General features: G+C 35.1%; 3 protein-coding genes across 4 annotated transcripts; all 3 read left to right on the top strand.

The window, feature by feature from the left end:
* Positions 442-2,560, top strand: LOC105157335 (mitochondrial import inner membrane translocase subunit TIM14-3). Its single transcript, XM_011073732.2, has 4 exons — positions 442-654; positions 786-839; positions 1,795-1,973; positions 2,087-2,560. The coding sequence occupies exons 2-4, from the start codon at positions 837-839 to the stop codon at positions 2,241-2,243; spliced, it is 339 nt and encodes a 112-aa protein (XP_011072034.1). The 5' UTR covers positions 442-654; positions 786-836; the 3' UTR covers positions 2,244-2,560.
* Positions 4,770-9,784, top strand: LOC105157334 (bifunctional D-cysteine desulfhydrase/1-aminocyclopropane-1-carboxylate deaminase, mitochondrial). 2 transcript variants are annotated; one of them, XM_011073731.2, is made up of 10 exons: positions 4,770-5,085; positions 5,183-5,248; positions 6,066-6,260; positions 6,374-6,484; positions 6,998-7,089; positions 8,013-8,105; positions 8,194-8,251; positions 8,332-8,445; positions 9,038-9,135; positions 9,284-9,784. In XM_011073731.2, exons 1-10 carry the CDS (start codon positions 4,810-4,812, stop codon positions 9,486-9,488), a joined length of 1,308 nt encoding a protein of 435 aa, XP_011072033.1. In that variant the 5' UTR covers positions 4,770-4,809; the 3' UTR covers positions 9,489-9,784. The 2 variants fall into 2 exon arrangements, with proteins under 2 accessions (XP_011072033.1, XP_020548584.1); XM_020692925.1 differs by having other exon boundaries at positions 8,332-8,476; positions 9,284-9,391.
* On the top strand, positions 10,527-15,323 carry LOC105157333 (DNA polymerase epsilon subunit B). The gene is made up of 13 exons (XM_011073728.2): positions 10,527-10,955; positions 11,053-11,239; positions 11,545-11,698; positions 11,812-11,943; positions 12,336-12,413; positions 13,318-13,422; positions 13,515-13,595; positions 13,704-13,834; positions 13,917-14,011; positions 14,096-14,195; positions 14,473-14,587; positions 14,680-14,790; positions 14,884-15,323. The coding sequence occupies exons 1-13, from the start codon at positions 10,562-10,564 to the stop codon at positions 15,022-15,024; spliced, it is 1,824 nt and encodes a 607-aa protein (XP_011072030.1). The 5' UTR covers positions 10,527-10,561; the 3' UTR covers positions 15,025-15,323.

Raw genomic sequence — 15,897 nt, 5'->3', positions numbered from 1 at the left:
ATTCAAGAGAGGTAAATTTTATATTATAAACTTTTAAAAATTAAAATGAAAATTAATTTTTTATTTAGGTCCCAATATATCTTGGATTATAGTTATAATATACTTAATTGTTGAATAATGATTTATTTTTATGAAAATTTATAAATAAAATTACTGAAAATTAACACAATATATATATATATTCTTATAAGGGTAATTTACAAATTTTGTCCGTTTATAGCTACTTATTTAGTTTTAGTCCTCAATGTTCACTTGCCATAATTCTAATTCTAATTTTTTATAATTTTTTATAAATGTGATTCCTAATTTGATGGTAAGACCAAATTTTATAAATAATAAAAACTAAAATGATGGCATATACACATTAGGGATTAGAAATGAATACATGGACTATATATATACCAACAAACAAATAATATAATTTACCCACTCAATTATTTCAAAAGCGAATCTTCCAGAAAACCGCGAGCACGCAGGATCGCCGCCTCCGGGTATATCTTGTCCGCCAAGCAATGGCTTTGCACAACCCCATATAAAATCCCCCTGAATAAAGATTTGCTCTGAAAGTTGATTTCAGAAACCGTAAACGAATCGAAGAACTACGGTTCAGGACTCTGTTTCTGCTTGCAATTATCTGAAAAATCTGTTGACAAGGTTTGTCAGTGAGCAATTTTTCTTCTTTGCTCAAAGGGAAAGACAAAGAAAAAAGAAAAAAACAGCAGCTGATTTTTTGTTTTTCTTTGTGATGTTTTGGATTCTTATATTGTTTTTTAATCTCACTGCAGGTTTTTTTATTGGAATCCAGTTTTTTCTTCAGGTCTCTTGCAGAATCAGTGATGGTACTCCATTAACGCTGTTTCTGCAATCTGTTTATTAGTTTTTTGATCTTAATGTTCTTCTTTATACATGGGTCAGATTGTTCCTGGGATAGATTTTCTTTTTTTTCTTTTCTTGTTTTGCTTGAGCTCTTGGTTTTTCTGATATTTTGATACCGACCATGTGTGGTAGTGGGAAAATGGGTGCTTAAGGAGAAGCTTTGATCGGGTGATTAGGGTTCCACTGTTTTAGTACTTATACAGCATTTGGGTGTTTGAGTCTATAGGCTGAAGATAAGCATATTGTTTGATTCTGGAAAATGGTGGTTTAGTTGTGTAGTCCATGGCAAAACAAGGAATTCGTTGATTGCTAATCCACGTATTGGGTTTTGCATTGCCCGCCATTTTAGAAATTGTACGATGTTTGTGTCTTGTGTCTGAATCAAACGGTACATTGAGCATTATCATGTTCAGCGTTGCTAACCTCTTTGATTCTTAACACATTCCGTCTTGTTGTTGAGTTCTGAACATGGATTTTCATCTAACTTTTGTTCATAAATAAGTCTTGCACATGGTTGAGTACTTCCATAGTTGTCAGTTTGATGTAAAGGTGGAGATATATGATCTACTTTCATCCTGTATATATTTTAAGCTCCATTGTTTTAGCATTGGGTTATTTTGGCTTGGTGTGCCGTGGTGAATTGTTTTCTTGATTACTATTTTAGTGAATACCTTGAACATGTTGAGTAAGCTGGTTAAATTTCTCGACTGAAATCAGCTTGGCTCGAGTTCATCTAAAAGCAAAGGAATGAAAGAAGAATGCCCTATTTTTCCATGTCTTATTGATTTACTGCTCTTATTGCTATATGGTTTTTGTTATGCAAGCATGTTCTTGATGTCTATTGAGAAGAAATGCTGTCTCTGTTGGGCAACTTAGGATATATCTGATCCTTGTCATCTTAATTTCTCTTTTTGGCAGGCATCACCTATAATAGTGGGTGCTGCTGTTGGAAGTGCTGCTTTAGGTGCCAGATATTTGATGAGAGCATGGGAAGCATTTAAAGCTCGTCCTGTAGTTCCGCGTGCTCGTAGATTTTATCCTGGGGGATTTGAACAGGTCATGACGAGGCGGGAGGCAGCTTTGATTCTTGGAGTGAGGTAAATATTTCAACTTGCAACTTTTCAAACAACAGATTCCTGGATATTGTATCAACTGAATTAATGCTTTTCGGATATTTGTATCTCTAATATTTGACCTGTCTAATTGTCAGGGAGCATGCCGTTATAGAGAAGATCAGGGAGGCACATAGAAGAGTAATGGTGGCAAACCACCCCGATGCTGGTGGTAGTCATTACCTTGCTTCGAAGATCAATGAAGCTAAAGATGTGTTACTAAAGAAAGGCAGGTCACCGGATTCTGCATTCTGATCAATTTTCACTTCAAGAAAACAATCGTTTGACTCAGAAAAATATTTCCATCATTTTATACTAGCACAGCCTCGTGGCATTCATTAGAGTCGCTCGTCGAGAAGTGACACATGGCACAATGTTACGGTACTCATGGATGAATTCATATACAGATTGATTAATTTGTATTTTAATGACCCCAATAATCAGTGCAGCCAATTATACCCTCTGAATGAAAGAGGAAAATGTCTTCTTTTGCATGTAATACTTCTGTATGGTTTAAAACCCCTGCAGTTTTATGAATTATTATGTGTTATCTGGTGTAAAGTTAATCCTGACGGAGAGCGTAAGAGCATTTGATGTTCATTTACATCTGCTATTGATGGCTGTTTGAATTATTACACGTAACTGCCCGTGAATTCCATGTGACTTGAAAAATTATATTTATCCAACACTTTCATCTAATAAATAGGTTCTCTGTTTGGTCAAAATTTATTGTATTTACTTCTAAGTCATTGCTTAAATACTTCGATATGACCAAGCAAGGTCGATTTAATATATAGTGTTTTGTTCTTAATCAACTCTTTTTTTTTTTCAATTGTGAATTTTATATTTGAGAGCATTAGTGTTCAAAAAACTTGAGGAACAATTAGATAAATTTGTTGACGGATTTGATTGATCATCCTTTGCCAACAAGTAGAATCTCTCCATCACATGATTCGATGAAATATCTTGAAATTGATCAAATGTCGAATTGGTAAATGTACATGTATCAATCAAGTGAATTTTGATTTGATAAGGATGATGCCGGTCTTAAAACAATTCATGTTACCCTAGATTTGCTAGGCAAATACATTTAACTATTCAATAATTGGTGGAAGGTTGTGAGGGAGAGGGGGGCATGGCATGGCAGCCGCGGGTCAAGGCATGCCCAGTATTCCTTATTAATTTATTGTAAATGGTTATTCTGACATTGAGAAGGGAGGAACATATAATTTATACGGACAACGTAAGATCAGTCCTCTTTTGTTATTGCATATGGATGTTGAGATTTTTTCCTTTTCTAGATTCAATAATTCATCCAAAACAGTTTTCTTTAATTAAATGTAGATTTTTTTTAATGGCTTGAGAGATTGTATTTATTATTATCAAGAATTATTTTTATCTAATAAATAGAATTTTCAATTAATCAAAATTTATCTACTAATAGAAAAATAAACAAAAATTCGTAATTATTCTTGATTGATTTATTAATCATTTATAGCATGTCAAATAAATCTTTTATGATCAAAATACGCTATAATAGTTTGAATATAAAAAATATATTTACAATAGACCGATGATAAGTCAATTGGGGATAAATATAGATGTTCATTCAAGTTTTTTATTAATATTAATAAATTCGATAAATTTTAATTAATAAAATAATTTATTTATTAAATAAAAATAAATATTAAAGTTATTAAATATAATTTTTACACCATATAAAATTTATGTGTAACGATACGAAATCTTGTGAAAAGGTGAATTATGCCGATTATTATAGTATAAATTACAAGGATTGTACATCACAAACCTTCCGGAGCATATGTGCATTTCTTATCGGAAAAGACAGCAGACGTTAAACCATAACAAAAAAGAAAAAATCTGGAAAATTCAGAAAGAAATAAAAGAAATTCTTGAGATTTGGTTTGCTTTTATTTTAAACTAAAAACAGCCCAAAAAGCACACCAAATATTTTTCATAATGTTAGAATTCGTTTTCTGAGTGTTTTGTTGTATTTTATAAAGATAGAAAATGAAAAAAATAAATAAATAAGTGTGTGTTAGAGATATGTATGTTTGGATTTATTTTTGGAGATAATTTAAAATATGTATTGTATGTTTAATGTTGTGTTTTAGGAGACAAAAATTACTATTCATTGTCAAATCATGTCTTTTTTATATATATTTATAAAACAGTTTAAAATACATATATAAGTTGTTTTTGAATGATGACAAACATTGAGTATGTTTTGACTCGTCCCGAAGATAACTTGAAAATGAAAACAAACATAGTGAAACTTGATTGCTTGATTTTGTTTTTTTAATGTTTTGTGTTGTGTTTTAAAGATAGAAAGAAAAAAATAAAAATATAAGTGTGTGTTAGAAATAGAGTCTATGTTTGGATTTATTTTTAGAGATAATTTAAAATATTTTAAAATAAATTGTGTATGTTTGTTATTGGAATGTGGGAGATAAAGGTTACTGTTCAAATCATGTTTCGTTTATATTACATATGTGTATATATTATACATAAAAAGTTAAAAAATAAAAAAACGATACACAGATAAGGTGTAAAAAACAGTAAGCAAATATTGAAACATGTATTTTGTCTTGTTTCGAGAATTGTCCAAATATGTTTTCAATATTCATAGGAAACACAAAATCGACTATATTTTTTATTTATTTTGAGTTAAACATAAAAATAAAATTATTTATTATTAAAAAGAAAGAAAAAAAGAACTTGAAAAATGAAATCAAAGCATCAATAATATTTATTATTTTCTTAAATTACAGGACACAAAGTAGAAAGAGAAAACTGAAAAATGTCATGCTGCAGATTTCTCAGCTCAACACCGCTGTCTGCTCAGCCCATCATCATCATCGGTAGTAACAAGAACCTCCTCTCAGACAAAACAACCCAACATCTACAAATCGCATACTCCTCCTACTCTCCTCCTGCAACAACTTATTCCACCAAACCCAGCATTCCCATGGATTCTAAGCCCACGTTTGACTTTCTCACCAAGAAGCCTTACGTTCCGCCTTCTTGGGCTACGAACCTCTGTCCCCTGCCTTCTCACATCTTTTCGCTCGGCCATGTATGCTTGGAGTTTCATTACTTTTTTAATTTTGAGTACTGGGATTTGTATTCGCTGAGTTTATGATTTGAGTGTTCTGGGTGTATTTTTGTCGCAGTTGCCAACTCCAATTCACAAGTGGAACCTTCCTAATTTGCCTAAGAACACCGAGGTTTATCTCAAGGTAACACTGTTTCCTGATGTTTATCCAATTACTAGTTACGCTGTGAACTGGGTGTTTGGGTAATCGATGCAATTGTTTAATGGATTGACTTATTAGAACAGCTATCAGTGAGAAAGTTTTGATCGTGATGACTGACTGGGTTTTTTTCCTACCACATGCATTTTCAAGAGCTGACATATGGTTTTCCTGATAATTTGCAAGTGCTGCTATCATTTTTCATACACTTGTGATGTACCCAGGCAAAGTACTCCCTGAAAAGAATTGGGGAGGGATGAGCATAGAATATGATAATCCACAGCAAGAAGCATGCTCGTCCACATCTTTTTCGACTTTGCACTAATTTAGTTTCTTGGAGGGGGAAGAACTGTGATTGATCTGGGTTGGAGAATTGAATTGAGATCCTTGGATCTCAATGGACTGATTGATATTACACTCGCAAGCTTAATTTTGCAATCATAAGAATAGGATGGCTGCTTTCAATCTTGCAGATGTTTTTTCTAGCATTTTTGTACTCCAAGAGGCATTGCCTTAAGTTGGACTATAGACTCGTACCCAATGATTGTGTGTTGCTATATTCAAGAGTTCAAGATCTACTAGATTTGCAGCATGGCTTCAATAAGTTGCTCATGTTCAATTACAACATGATCTTGCGCAATATTTTCAAACTAAATTGGCAAATCAGATGTCTTTCCAAGATATACCAATGGAATAGTGAACTGTGATGTTTGGTGATTCTGGGTGCTGTTTTTGTTTAGTTTTTTGAGTGTTCAGACTGGTTCTTTTAATATCTATAGTCTAATGTGTGAAGTCTGCGTAGCGCGATGATCTTTCAGGAATGCAATTGAGTGGTAACAAAGTCAGGAAACTTGAATTCTTGTTGGCAGAGGCAGTGGCACAGGGTGCTGATTGTATTATAACAATTGGAGGAATACAGAGCAATCATTGCCGAGCCACTGCTGTGGCTGCCAAATATTTGAATCTTGACTGTCATCTTATACTACGCACTTCAAAGGTACTTGGTTATGCAGCCAAAACTTTTGCTTGTTACTTTGCTGAGACGTACCGCGCACTTGCTCCAATGGATTTTGTACTTAAGTGAGTTTAATCACATTCTGATTTTTGCAGGCTCTAGTAGACAAAGATCCTGGATTGACCGGAAATCTCTTAGTGGAGCGTCTGGTTGGAGCTCATATTGACCTTGTTTCAAAAGAAGAGTATGCTAATGTTGGGAGTGTAGTATGTCTACTATATGCCTCACTGTTTATCGTCTGATAATTGTATGATCGCTTCACTTCCTTCAATGTATGAGTGGTCGAGCTCTTTATACTTTCTGCATATACAAGTGTGGGAATTTGGGGACTGATACAACTCAGTTTCTTAATTATGGATATAGCATGTGATGCTCATAGCTTTTTCTATTTATTAATTGTTATTATTATTATTTTTGTGAATGGTGAAGGTCCTTAAACACTGAACTGATGTTTAGCTATTTTATTGTTGCTGAAGATATTAGAGCTATGAATACTGCTCCTTTTCACCGTATCACTCTTGTTTTGAGCCTTGGTGATAGTTTGCTCATGCAACAGCGTCGGAGAATCAATATTACTATTGTCTTTCTTGAAATAGGAATTTTTTATAATTGAATTGATCTATCTCCATTCTTTGCTGGTTTTACTATTTTTATTTGAACTACCAATTGTGCCTACTTAGCTCCCTGATTTATTTTCTTTCTTACATTTATGCTATCAGGCTCTCACTAACACACTGAAGGAAAAATTATTGAGTGAAGGCAGAAAACCTTATGTCATTCCTGTAGGGGGATCCAATTCCTTGGGAACTTGGTAAAATTTTATCTTGCATTATGTTCTATATGCTTTATGTTGTTGACGTGTTCTTTATATTTTATTTTGTAACTCTTCATAGGGACTGTTGTTAACGACTATTCAAGGTTAAAATGACAAGTGGAGTCAACTGAAGCTGCTTTCTTGTGAATGAACAGTACTTAGGATAGTCGGCAGTACTGTCATCTCTTTGAGTTTGGTCAGCAGTCACCACAAATGACCTAAAATAATATAATTTCAATCTACCTCGTTTCCTTGGCTTATGTGTGCATGTTCAACATCTGCAGTTCTTTTTTGATTAATTTGTTGTCAGCCTTAGATTTTTCACTGAAATTTACTTTAAGCATTTTAGTATTGTTCAAGGAACTTTTGATCTTATCTTGAAGAATGAGTCTAGAGACTACTGTTACGGCTCTTTAGATTGTGGGTCAATCACCCCACCTGCAAATGAAAACCTCTTTCTGAGCTATCCTTTCCATGTTATATCATTACCGTGATGCACATTACCGGTTATCTTTTTACTTATTTTTATGGCAATGCAAATTTCTGTACGATCCTTGGTTGATGGGATTTCATAGGTCGTTAAACATGCCATAACAACCAAAAGGGTCCTCAATTTCCCGTAGTTGTTGCCTTGCTGGAGGAGAATAAATGCTAAAAATTCATTTCTCAAGTGAGTTATCTGCAAGTTCTTGAATTTTGTGCTTTTTCTCCCCTAGGACTTGGCCGTTTTCCTTTCCCTTTTCTCAACTATTCTCCTGTTTTGGAAACTTAGCACTGCCTTAATAGAACTTACTAAGAAACTGCTAAGGGCAATCCACCCTGAGGACATAAATATTAAATGCTTACTGGACTGTCTAGTACTCTGTAATATCACGTGATAACGTTCACATCAGTTAATATAGAAGTCTTTGGTTTCTCAGGGGCTACATTGAAGCAATTAGGGAGATCAAAGAACAGCTCGAGAAGGGAAATGGTGATTTAGCATTCGACGACATTGTTTCAGCATGTGGGAGGTTTGACCATGTTCTGATGCTTCTAGTCATCATCCAATGATCTGATGATATTCATGGATCTTTATATACGCTACCTAATAATTTTCAGTGGAGCCACAGTTGCTGGATTAGCGGTTGGATCTTGGCTGAGTGATTTGAGAGCTAAAGTACATGTTCTTCTTTCACCTTCTAATCTGCGTTCCCATCATCTTGGAAATTCTCCACTTTTTAAAAGTTGTGAATGCAGGTCCATGCCTACTGTGTATGCGATGATCCTAAGTACTTCTATGAATTCACTCAAGGCCTACTTGACGGAATTCAAGCTGGTATTGATTCACGTGATATTGTCGACATTCAAAATGTAAGCTCCATGTTTGCCGGTTTTGCAAAATGTAAGCTCAAATTTTTGAAATTATAGGTCACATGGGTTTGTCATAGTTGTCTTATCTTGTCAACATGTCTTTTCTTATTTCAAATCAATTAAAATTATTTCAAATGGCAAGACTCACTTTGATTATTTTATAATTTCACATATTCAATCAATTTGGTCATCTGTCACATCAAAAATACATATACTTATATTCAACATTCTCACACCTATATACCTATATTTGGAAACAACTAATCCAAACATATTATCAGTTTTCGCACAAAAACCAATAAAGCATTTCTACCCATTTCCAAATGTTGGAAACTGAAAATGAAAACACAACCAAACGGGCCCTTAATGTTCTGTGTTCCCAGAGCTAACTAAAGCCGGTAAAATAGTTGAGTGGAAAGAGTCTTGGCCTGATAAATTATCACTTAACTGAGACTAAAAAGACAGAGCTGGTTCCTTTATGTGTATTATGACACTCTGCTGTTTCTTGCCTGTGACAAAACAATTTGTCCTGGTTTGTTCCAGATTTTTATCTATTTTTCTCACTAAATCTACTAAAAATATAAATGCACAGGCCAAAGGTCTTGGTTATGCTATAAATACAGCAGAGGAACTTGCATTTGTCAAGCAAATCGCTCAATCCACTGGTGTTGTTCTTGACCCAGTCTACAGGTATATGCTTGTTCTTGGCAAACAACTGCTTCATGCTGCAGGTCTTTCCTTAACTTTTGGACTGAGATTAGTAAAAGAACGAAGACGTTTTTTTTCTATGAAGTTTAAAATTCTTTTAACGCATTGTTTCTCTTGTTGAGTTATGCAGTGGGAAAGCAGCTTTTGGGATGATGAAGGACATGGCTGAGAATCCTGCAAAGTGGGAAGGACGAAAGGTTCTCTTCATCCACACTGGTGGACTCTTGGGCTTGTTCGACAAAACAGAGCAGATGTCTTCATTGGTTGGGAACTGGCGTAGAATGGATATCCACGAATCTGTACCCCGTAAAGAGGGCACTGGTAAAATGTTCTGAACATATCAAGATCAAGCTTCTCCTGGCTATTGATTTTATTACTCATTCAAGGAGCGAAGAAGCACACGTTCCGATTTGTAAAATCCTTTGCTTGAGGTCCAAGAATAAAGGGAAGCCTCAAGGTTTCATGACAGTTTGTTCAACTGTAAGAAATTGTTTCCTCCCTGTTTCTTGCATATGTGGCTGTGGTAATAACATCATAGTGGCTTATCATTCTTCTTCTGAGAGATGATTCTGTTTTTCTGGGGCTTGAGCCCTCATCTGGTGATTACTATGCATCTAAGAAAATTTTGCAAGTGGGATATGTATTATTTGCTGGTATTTTCAGATAGAAGGCGTCTACTGTCCATTTGGTGTCTTGCACGAGATCTTGAGCGTAATCAGTCCATCCAAAATCATTGGATAAAGAGGGGATGGAGCGGTGAAGATCATGACCCTACTTGCTATGACATAAACCTCAATTGATCCTTCCACTCATCTTTGGATCATAGAGATCAACTTTGTTGAAAATATTATTGCTGCCTTCTTAAATGTAGAACTTAGAGGAGGGGGTTTGAGGCTTTCTTGAGTGTCTTTACATATCTATGAGATTTAAATTAAAGAGGATTGTTAAACACTTAATTTAGATTGTTTTTGGAAGCGTAATTATATGATTATATTTATATATCAATAAATTGAGTAATACATTCATTTAATAAATACATCAATATTAAGAATAGTGAAACAAATTACAATAAACTCATATAATGTGAGACACACATTCAGTGGAACTCGAACTTGTTCACGAAACATCATGGAATGTATATTAACTGAGATAAATACTTATATATATATATATATAATATAACTCAACCATTCTATAAACCGAATAAATAAAACTTTAGTTCTTGTTATCCTTTTAATTCCAATTTTCTATTTCCATTTGTTTGAATAAAAATAATGTTAAATAATATGTATATTTTTTTTAAATATTTCACAATATTCTCATTTAAATTATTAGTTTTACATGCACATGTATATATTTAATTATTAATTTGATAGAATAGTAACTTGTACCATCATATCCACTCCATATGCGTCCAATTAGGCCCACATATGACATATATTTACCGAAGCCCAAAAGGACCAAACAGGTCAAGCCCAAGAAAGAATCATTTCCCGCCATTTTCGTACCACAGAATTCAGATCTGAGTAAGAAGATAGCTCGTTGCCGCCAAAGCCTACATCTTCACACACTACACACACTCACACTCTCTTCTCCAAATTGTCAGATTCAGATCAGGGAGGTAACTACAGTGGAAAAGATGAGCAGTGCAATGAGAAATAAAGTTCAGAGGAAATTCAAAATGAGGGGTTATACGCTCAAAATCGAAGCCCTATCCGAAATCCTCGGTTTTCTAAGCCGCTTCCCTGAAGCAGAAGATGAAGCAATTGAACTCCTCCTTGATGAGCTCCACCACCTTTCACGTATGCTTATGAACATTTTATTGCTTTATTTTTGTTTTTGGAATCGGGGTTTGTGAGTAATTTTCGCTGGTGACGTTGTTATCTTCTTTTGTTTTAGTGAAATCCTCGATACTGGATAAGGAGCCGGTGCACAAAGTGGTCAGTCTTTTGCTGGAAGCTGAGGCTGCAGTTGAGGAGAGTCCAACGAGTAGTGGTTCTGGCTCGTCTGCTTCTGCTTTGAGGATAATTGATGCCTTTGATTTTCCGAAATTTAGATATGATCCAATCAAGAAATTGTTTCACAAGTATGTTATTAACTCTTTGTGTTCGTCTTAACTCTGAGTTTCTAAAAGGATTTTCCCCTTGATAAGGAGGGGTTTTAAAGTTCAATCCTAAAAGCTGGTACTTTGTTGAAGAATTAGATTTTCTCCGTATTTTACTTGCCTTTTCCATTTATTATAAGAAGCAAATGGTTTAGGTAATTTAATGGTATACGTGCTCACCTGTTTAGAGAAACCAAAGCTTATCAATGGTTCATGACGTATGTATAAAGTGTGTTTAACATTTTACTCTTGTAGAAGATAGTTAAGGATTAATTAAACTTGTGCAGATACACAGGGAAGCTTCCAATTCATGGTGATGCTTCTGCCAAGGCCACTTTATACAGGGACAGGTTTCTCATGTTGTCTCAAAGGCTCTCTCGTGATCCCCATTTTTCCAAGCCTGTTTTTGATAGTGATATATCTGATTACGGCAGCTGCCAGGTACCCCTAGCCTCTCATCATCCTGCATTCCTGTATTCATCTTCTATGAAACACAAAACACAGACTTAGCAAGACTTATTTTTTGAGAATGAATATCTTCTTTCGTTTTCCAGATATCCCCAATTCAATCTCTGGTTGGTCAGACAGGAAAGCGGTGGGTGATGGGTCTTATATCTCAGCTGGAGGATGGTCATTTCTACTTGGAAGACTTAACTGCAGCTGTCGAAGTTGATTTATCTAATGCAATATCCTTTATTATACCAATACAGCTCGAATTCTCTGTATTCGCTTCTGGTGAATTTGAGTGGTCTACGAGATGATTCAGGGATAACCTTATTCTAGTTTCTGTTACGTTTGGTTGCTTATCTATGTCGGTAAGTAATTCTTGAAAACCATACACCCTGTTGTATGAAGCTATGCTTCCTTTATATTTGTCAGGGGTCTAAATTCCTAGCAAAAGTTAGCGTAGTTAATGTCTAGAGAAAGGGTCATTTCCTTTGTTTCTTCATGCATTATGCCTAGAGAATCCTCATCATCAGCATATAGGCATATGATGAAATTGGGGAAAAATTGGTGTTAGATGTTGAATGACTCACATGTGAATGTCTACATCTGAAGTTTCTTTAACATAAACTACAGAATAACAACAGGGTTCTTTGCAGAAAATACAATAGTCTTAGCAGAAGGCGAGATGCTCTTGGATGGTATCTTTCAGGTTTGTCTTTTGCTTTGCTTTGGAACATTTTGATGATGAAATGCCTTTGGAGGGCTCAAATGACAGTCTGCATCACTGGGTGATGAAATTACTTTGTCTTTTTTTTTTTTAATCTATTCTGCAATGATGTTTTCTCCCCTTAATCTAGAAGGTTTGTAGTACAACACTACACTGTGCTATACTACACAAAGAAAGAGTTGCATATCTGGTCATTGTGAGGTTCCTGACACTTGCTCAATTTGTAGTCCGTGCATTACTGTTCTGTGTCTACTCTAAGAAATGTATGTTCTTCTATAGTTTAATATGTTGATTTTTGTTCCCCCCAGCCCCCATGTTATCGACTAATTTATATCAGGAATTGGGAACTTTTCTGGTGTTGCATCACTGGTTCTTTAGATTTGTATACTGAAGTCTTATTGACCTGTTGTAAAACGAAAGGCCTTACGCAATGGAAAAGTTGTTTGTGACTAGTCTGCTTGGAGTTTTATTTTCTCCATATCTGCCCTGGGCTATTTTCTTGACATCTTTACTTAGAATCACGGACTGTGTGTCCAACGTAATTAAAAGACTAAGCTATTCCATTAGGTAATACTTGTGCATCTTATGCTATGTATATTTAATTTGATTTTGCTGCTATAGTAGGGCCAATCAATTTTTTCTGTGTTACATTCCCGTCGATTCATGTATATGAATTTCAGTGCATACTGAGAAAAAGAAATGCTTGGTCATTGCATACTGTAGTCTCTAAGTCCAGTCTTGAATTGTCGGTGCATGTACTTTGTGCCTGGAAATAGAAATGCTTTGACCAGGCTGCTTGATCATTTTAATGCTTTGCCGGTATTTTTTCAGCTGATATCTGAATCTTGTTTAGACCAGTAAGAGTTGGTGGCAAATTGATCTGCAGGTGAAAACGTGTGGATTTCCTCCACTGGAGGACCGAGAAAAGTCTGTCACAATGTTTGCAGGAATTGATTTCTTTGGTGGTGGTTCACTTACAAAAGAAGAGACCGTATCCTTTGATAGTCTTTACTGATTGGAAATAAATGTTTCTCTAGTTCGCAAAGTAACATGTGATCATATATACCCTAACGCTTTCTACAGATTAGACTTGCAGAGCTGGAAAGAGGCGCAGTGAATGACATGTTTATTATACTCTCTGATGTCTGGTTGGATGATGAGGAGGTAATCACTCCCGAAGCTGTCACTCATTATCTAATTATTTTTCGCATTCTCTCTTCTTGTCTTATGAATATGGTTACTAATTGCTTCAGTCTCCTATCCTTAGAGAAGACTATGGAAAAACTTGAGACCATCCTCAGTGGTTATGAGAATGAGAGCGTGGTTCCTTCTCTGTTTGTTTTCATGGGAAACTTCTGTTCTCATCCATGCAACCTTTCTTTTAATTCTTACTCAACCCTCAGGTGAGAAACTCTCTTTTATGTTCTTGTTGTTATATCGTTGATGGAGTGAGTGAGAGTAACAGTGGACAAGTGTTGTATGCAGATTACAGTTTGGGAAGCTAGGAAAAATGATTGCAGCTCATCAACGTCTTAAAGAACATAGCAGATTTCTTTTTATTCCTGGTCCTGATGATATAGGTGATTTTAGTAATTATTTTCGGGTTTTCTTGATATGTTTGTCCATTTATCATGCGTCAACAGGAAACTACTTTTGGTTTTCAGGGCCTTCAAATGTGCTGCCCAGATGCTCACTGCCAAAATACATAACTGAGGAGCTTCAAAGTCACATCCCAAATGCAGTGTTCTCAAGTAATCCTTGCAGGTTTTTTTCTGAATACTTCTCAGAAAAATTATAGATGTACAAGTCAGTATTTAGGAGGGCGTCCGATATCATTTCACTACAATTCATTTCTTACTCTGAATTGTGGTGGCTATTTTATCTTATGGTCACAAGGAGGCTGAGGCACTTGACTAGTTCAGCTGCTTTCTTTATGAATTTCAACATTGATTATTGATGGCTGCAGTTGCTGTAATGCCATACTTCATCACTATGTTTTATTTTTTCTAAACTGAGATAAACTCTTTCGTGCTTACACCAGGATCAAATTTTATACCCAAGAAATTGTGTTTTTCCGTGAAGATATGCTTTACAGAATGCGCAGATCATGTCTGATGCCTCCCTCAACTGAAGAAACAAGTGATCCTTTTGAGCATGTGAGTCTGTTCTTCTACACCCTTATTCCAGTGTGAACTGGCTGATATTATTGTCCTTGATATATACTTGCTGATCATTTTCTTTTCTGCAGCTTGTTGCCACTATAACACATCAAAGCCATCTGTGCCCTTTGCCTTTGAGCGTACAGCCCATCATCTGGAACTTTGATCACTGTCTTCACATCTATCCAACTCCACATACAGTATTTCCTTTTCTTAATTATAACTTTTCTTAAATTCAAACTGATGTAAATTGGCTTAAAAGCTTTGTGTTTTTGTTGTCAATTACTATGCAGATAGTCTTGGGGGATAGAAGTGAACAAAAGGCATTCAAGTACACTGGAATTACATGCTTTAATCCTGGTTCCTTCTCAAATGACTTCACTTTCGTGGCATATCGACCTTGCTCTCAGGAGGTTGAACTATCAGCCGTGTAAGTACACACACCAAAGATTAAATACGTTGATTGGTTTTCTCAAATGACCATTCTTACCTAGCTTGGGGATCTGCCTCTTGGAAAGTCTAACTACCAGCTATGTAAGCAATGATTTTAGTCATAATGCTTTGACTAGTGAGAATTATGTTGTATTATTTTGTCTGAAAATTTTGTGCAGATATACTTTCTAAGTAGTATCCTAATTTCTACATATTCTCTATGTAATATAAAGAGTGGTTATGCCTAATCTAACTTTATGGATATGTTTTGACTCTTGGGAACAGGAGAATTAGTGCAAAATCTGCTCCATTTTGTTTGTTACATATACTTTTTGAGTTGCTTCCTATGCAAATTCTCAATTTGTTAATACGATACATGGCTAGTTTGCACTTTGCTAATGATTATCTTTGGGGTTCACTTTCATTCTCGTCTTCGTTTTATCATATTTCAGATTTGTTGATCGGAATATGTGGTTTTGGCAGAAAACTCCGCATAACAGAAAGCTTAATTTTATAAAGCAAAAGCCATTAATACAACTTCAGAAACAGAAAGTGATAATAGTTCAGAAATTGGGCAGACTTAAAAAATGAACTATGAAAGCTGAAGATAGCTTTGATGAGGTTTACTAGACATGATGAAGTTGACTTACATATTGTGGTAGTTAGGAATCAGTATCAGAATGCAGAAGACTTATTAAAGAAATTATGGATAATATAGGTGTGTCAATGGCTAGAATCTAGGTGAACCACATTATTCAAATTAGATAAGACTGCAGTTAAGATCAACAACTTGCAGAGTTCAGCTTGAAACAGATATAGAAGTGTCACCTGAGTTCTGATTACTTAAACAGTGAAACCCTTTGCAAATTCCTAGC

This window comes from Sesamum indicum, linkage group LG3, assembly GCF_000512975.1.
Source record: "Sesamum indicum cultivar Zhongzhi No. 13 linkage group LG3, S_indicum_v1.0, whole genome shotgun sequence".
Classification (NCBI taxonomy): Eukaryota; Viridiplantae; Streptophyta; class Magnoliopsida; order Lamiales; family Pedaliaceae; genus Sesamum; species Sesamum indicum.
The sequence above is the reverse complement of the archived record's forward strand: the minus strand, read 5'-3'. Positions and strand labels throughout refer to the sequence as shown.

Excerpts from the sequence above, each read along its gene's own strand:
- LOC105157335 (XM_011073732.2), top strand. Across the intron at positions 1,974-2,086 it reads GCTTTGATTCTTGGAGTGAG|GGAGCATGCCGTTATAGAGA; the intron begins GTAAATATTTCA and ends TCTAATTGTCAG.
- LOC105157334 (XM_011073731.2), top strand. The coding sequence starts at position 4,810 with ATGTCATGCTGCAGATTTCTCAGCTCAACACCGCTGTCTGCTCAGCCC. Across the intron at positions 7,090-8,012 it reads TCCAATTCCTTGGGAACTTG|GGGCTACATTGAAGCAATTA; the intron begins GTAAAATTTTAT and ends TTGGTTTCTCAG. Across the intron at positions 8,252-8,331 it reads TGAGTGATTTGAGAGCTAAA|GTCCATGCCTACTGTGTATG; the intron begins GTACATGTTCTT and ends TTGTGAATGCAG.
- LOC105157333 (XM_011073728.2), top strand. The coding sequence starts at position 10,562 with ATGCGTCCAATTAGGCCCACATATGACATATATTTACCGAAGCCCAAA. Across the intron at positions 10,956-11,052 it reads TGAGCTCCACCACCTTTCAC|TGAAATCCTCGATACTGGAT; the intron begins GTATGCTTATGA and ends CTTTTGTTTTAG. Across the intron at positions 11,240-11,544 it reads ATCAAGAAATTGTTTCACAA|ATACACAGGGAAGCTTCCAA; the intron begins GTATGTTATTAA and ends AAACTTGTGCAG.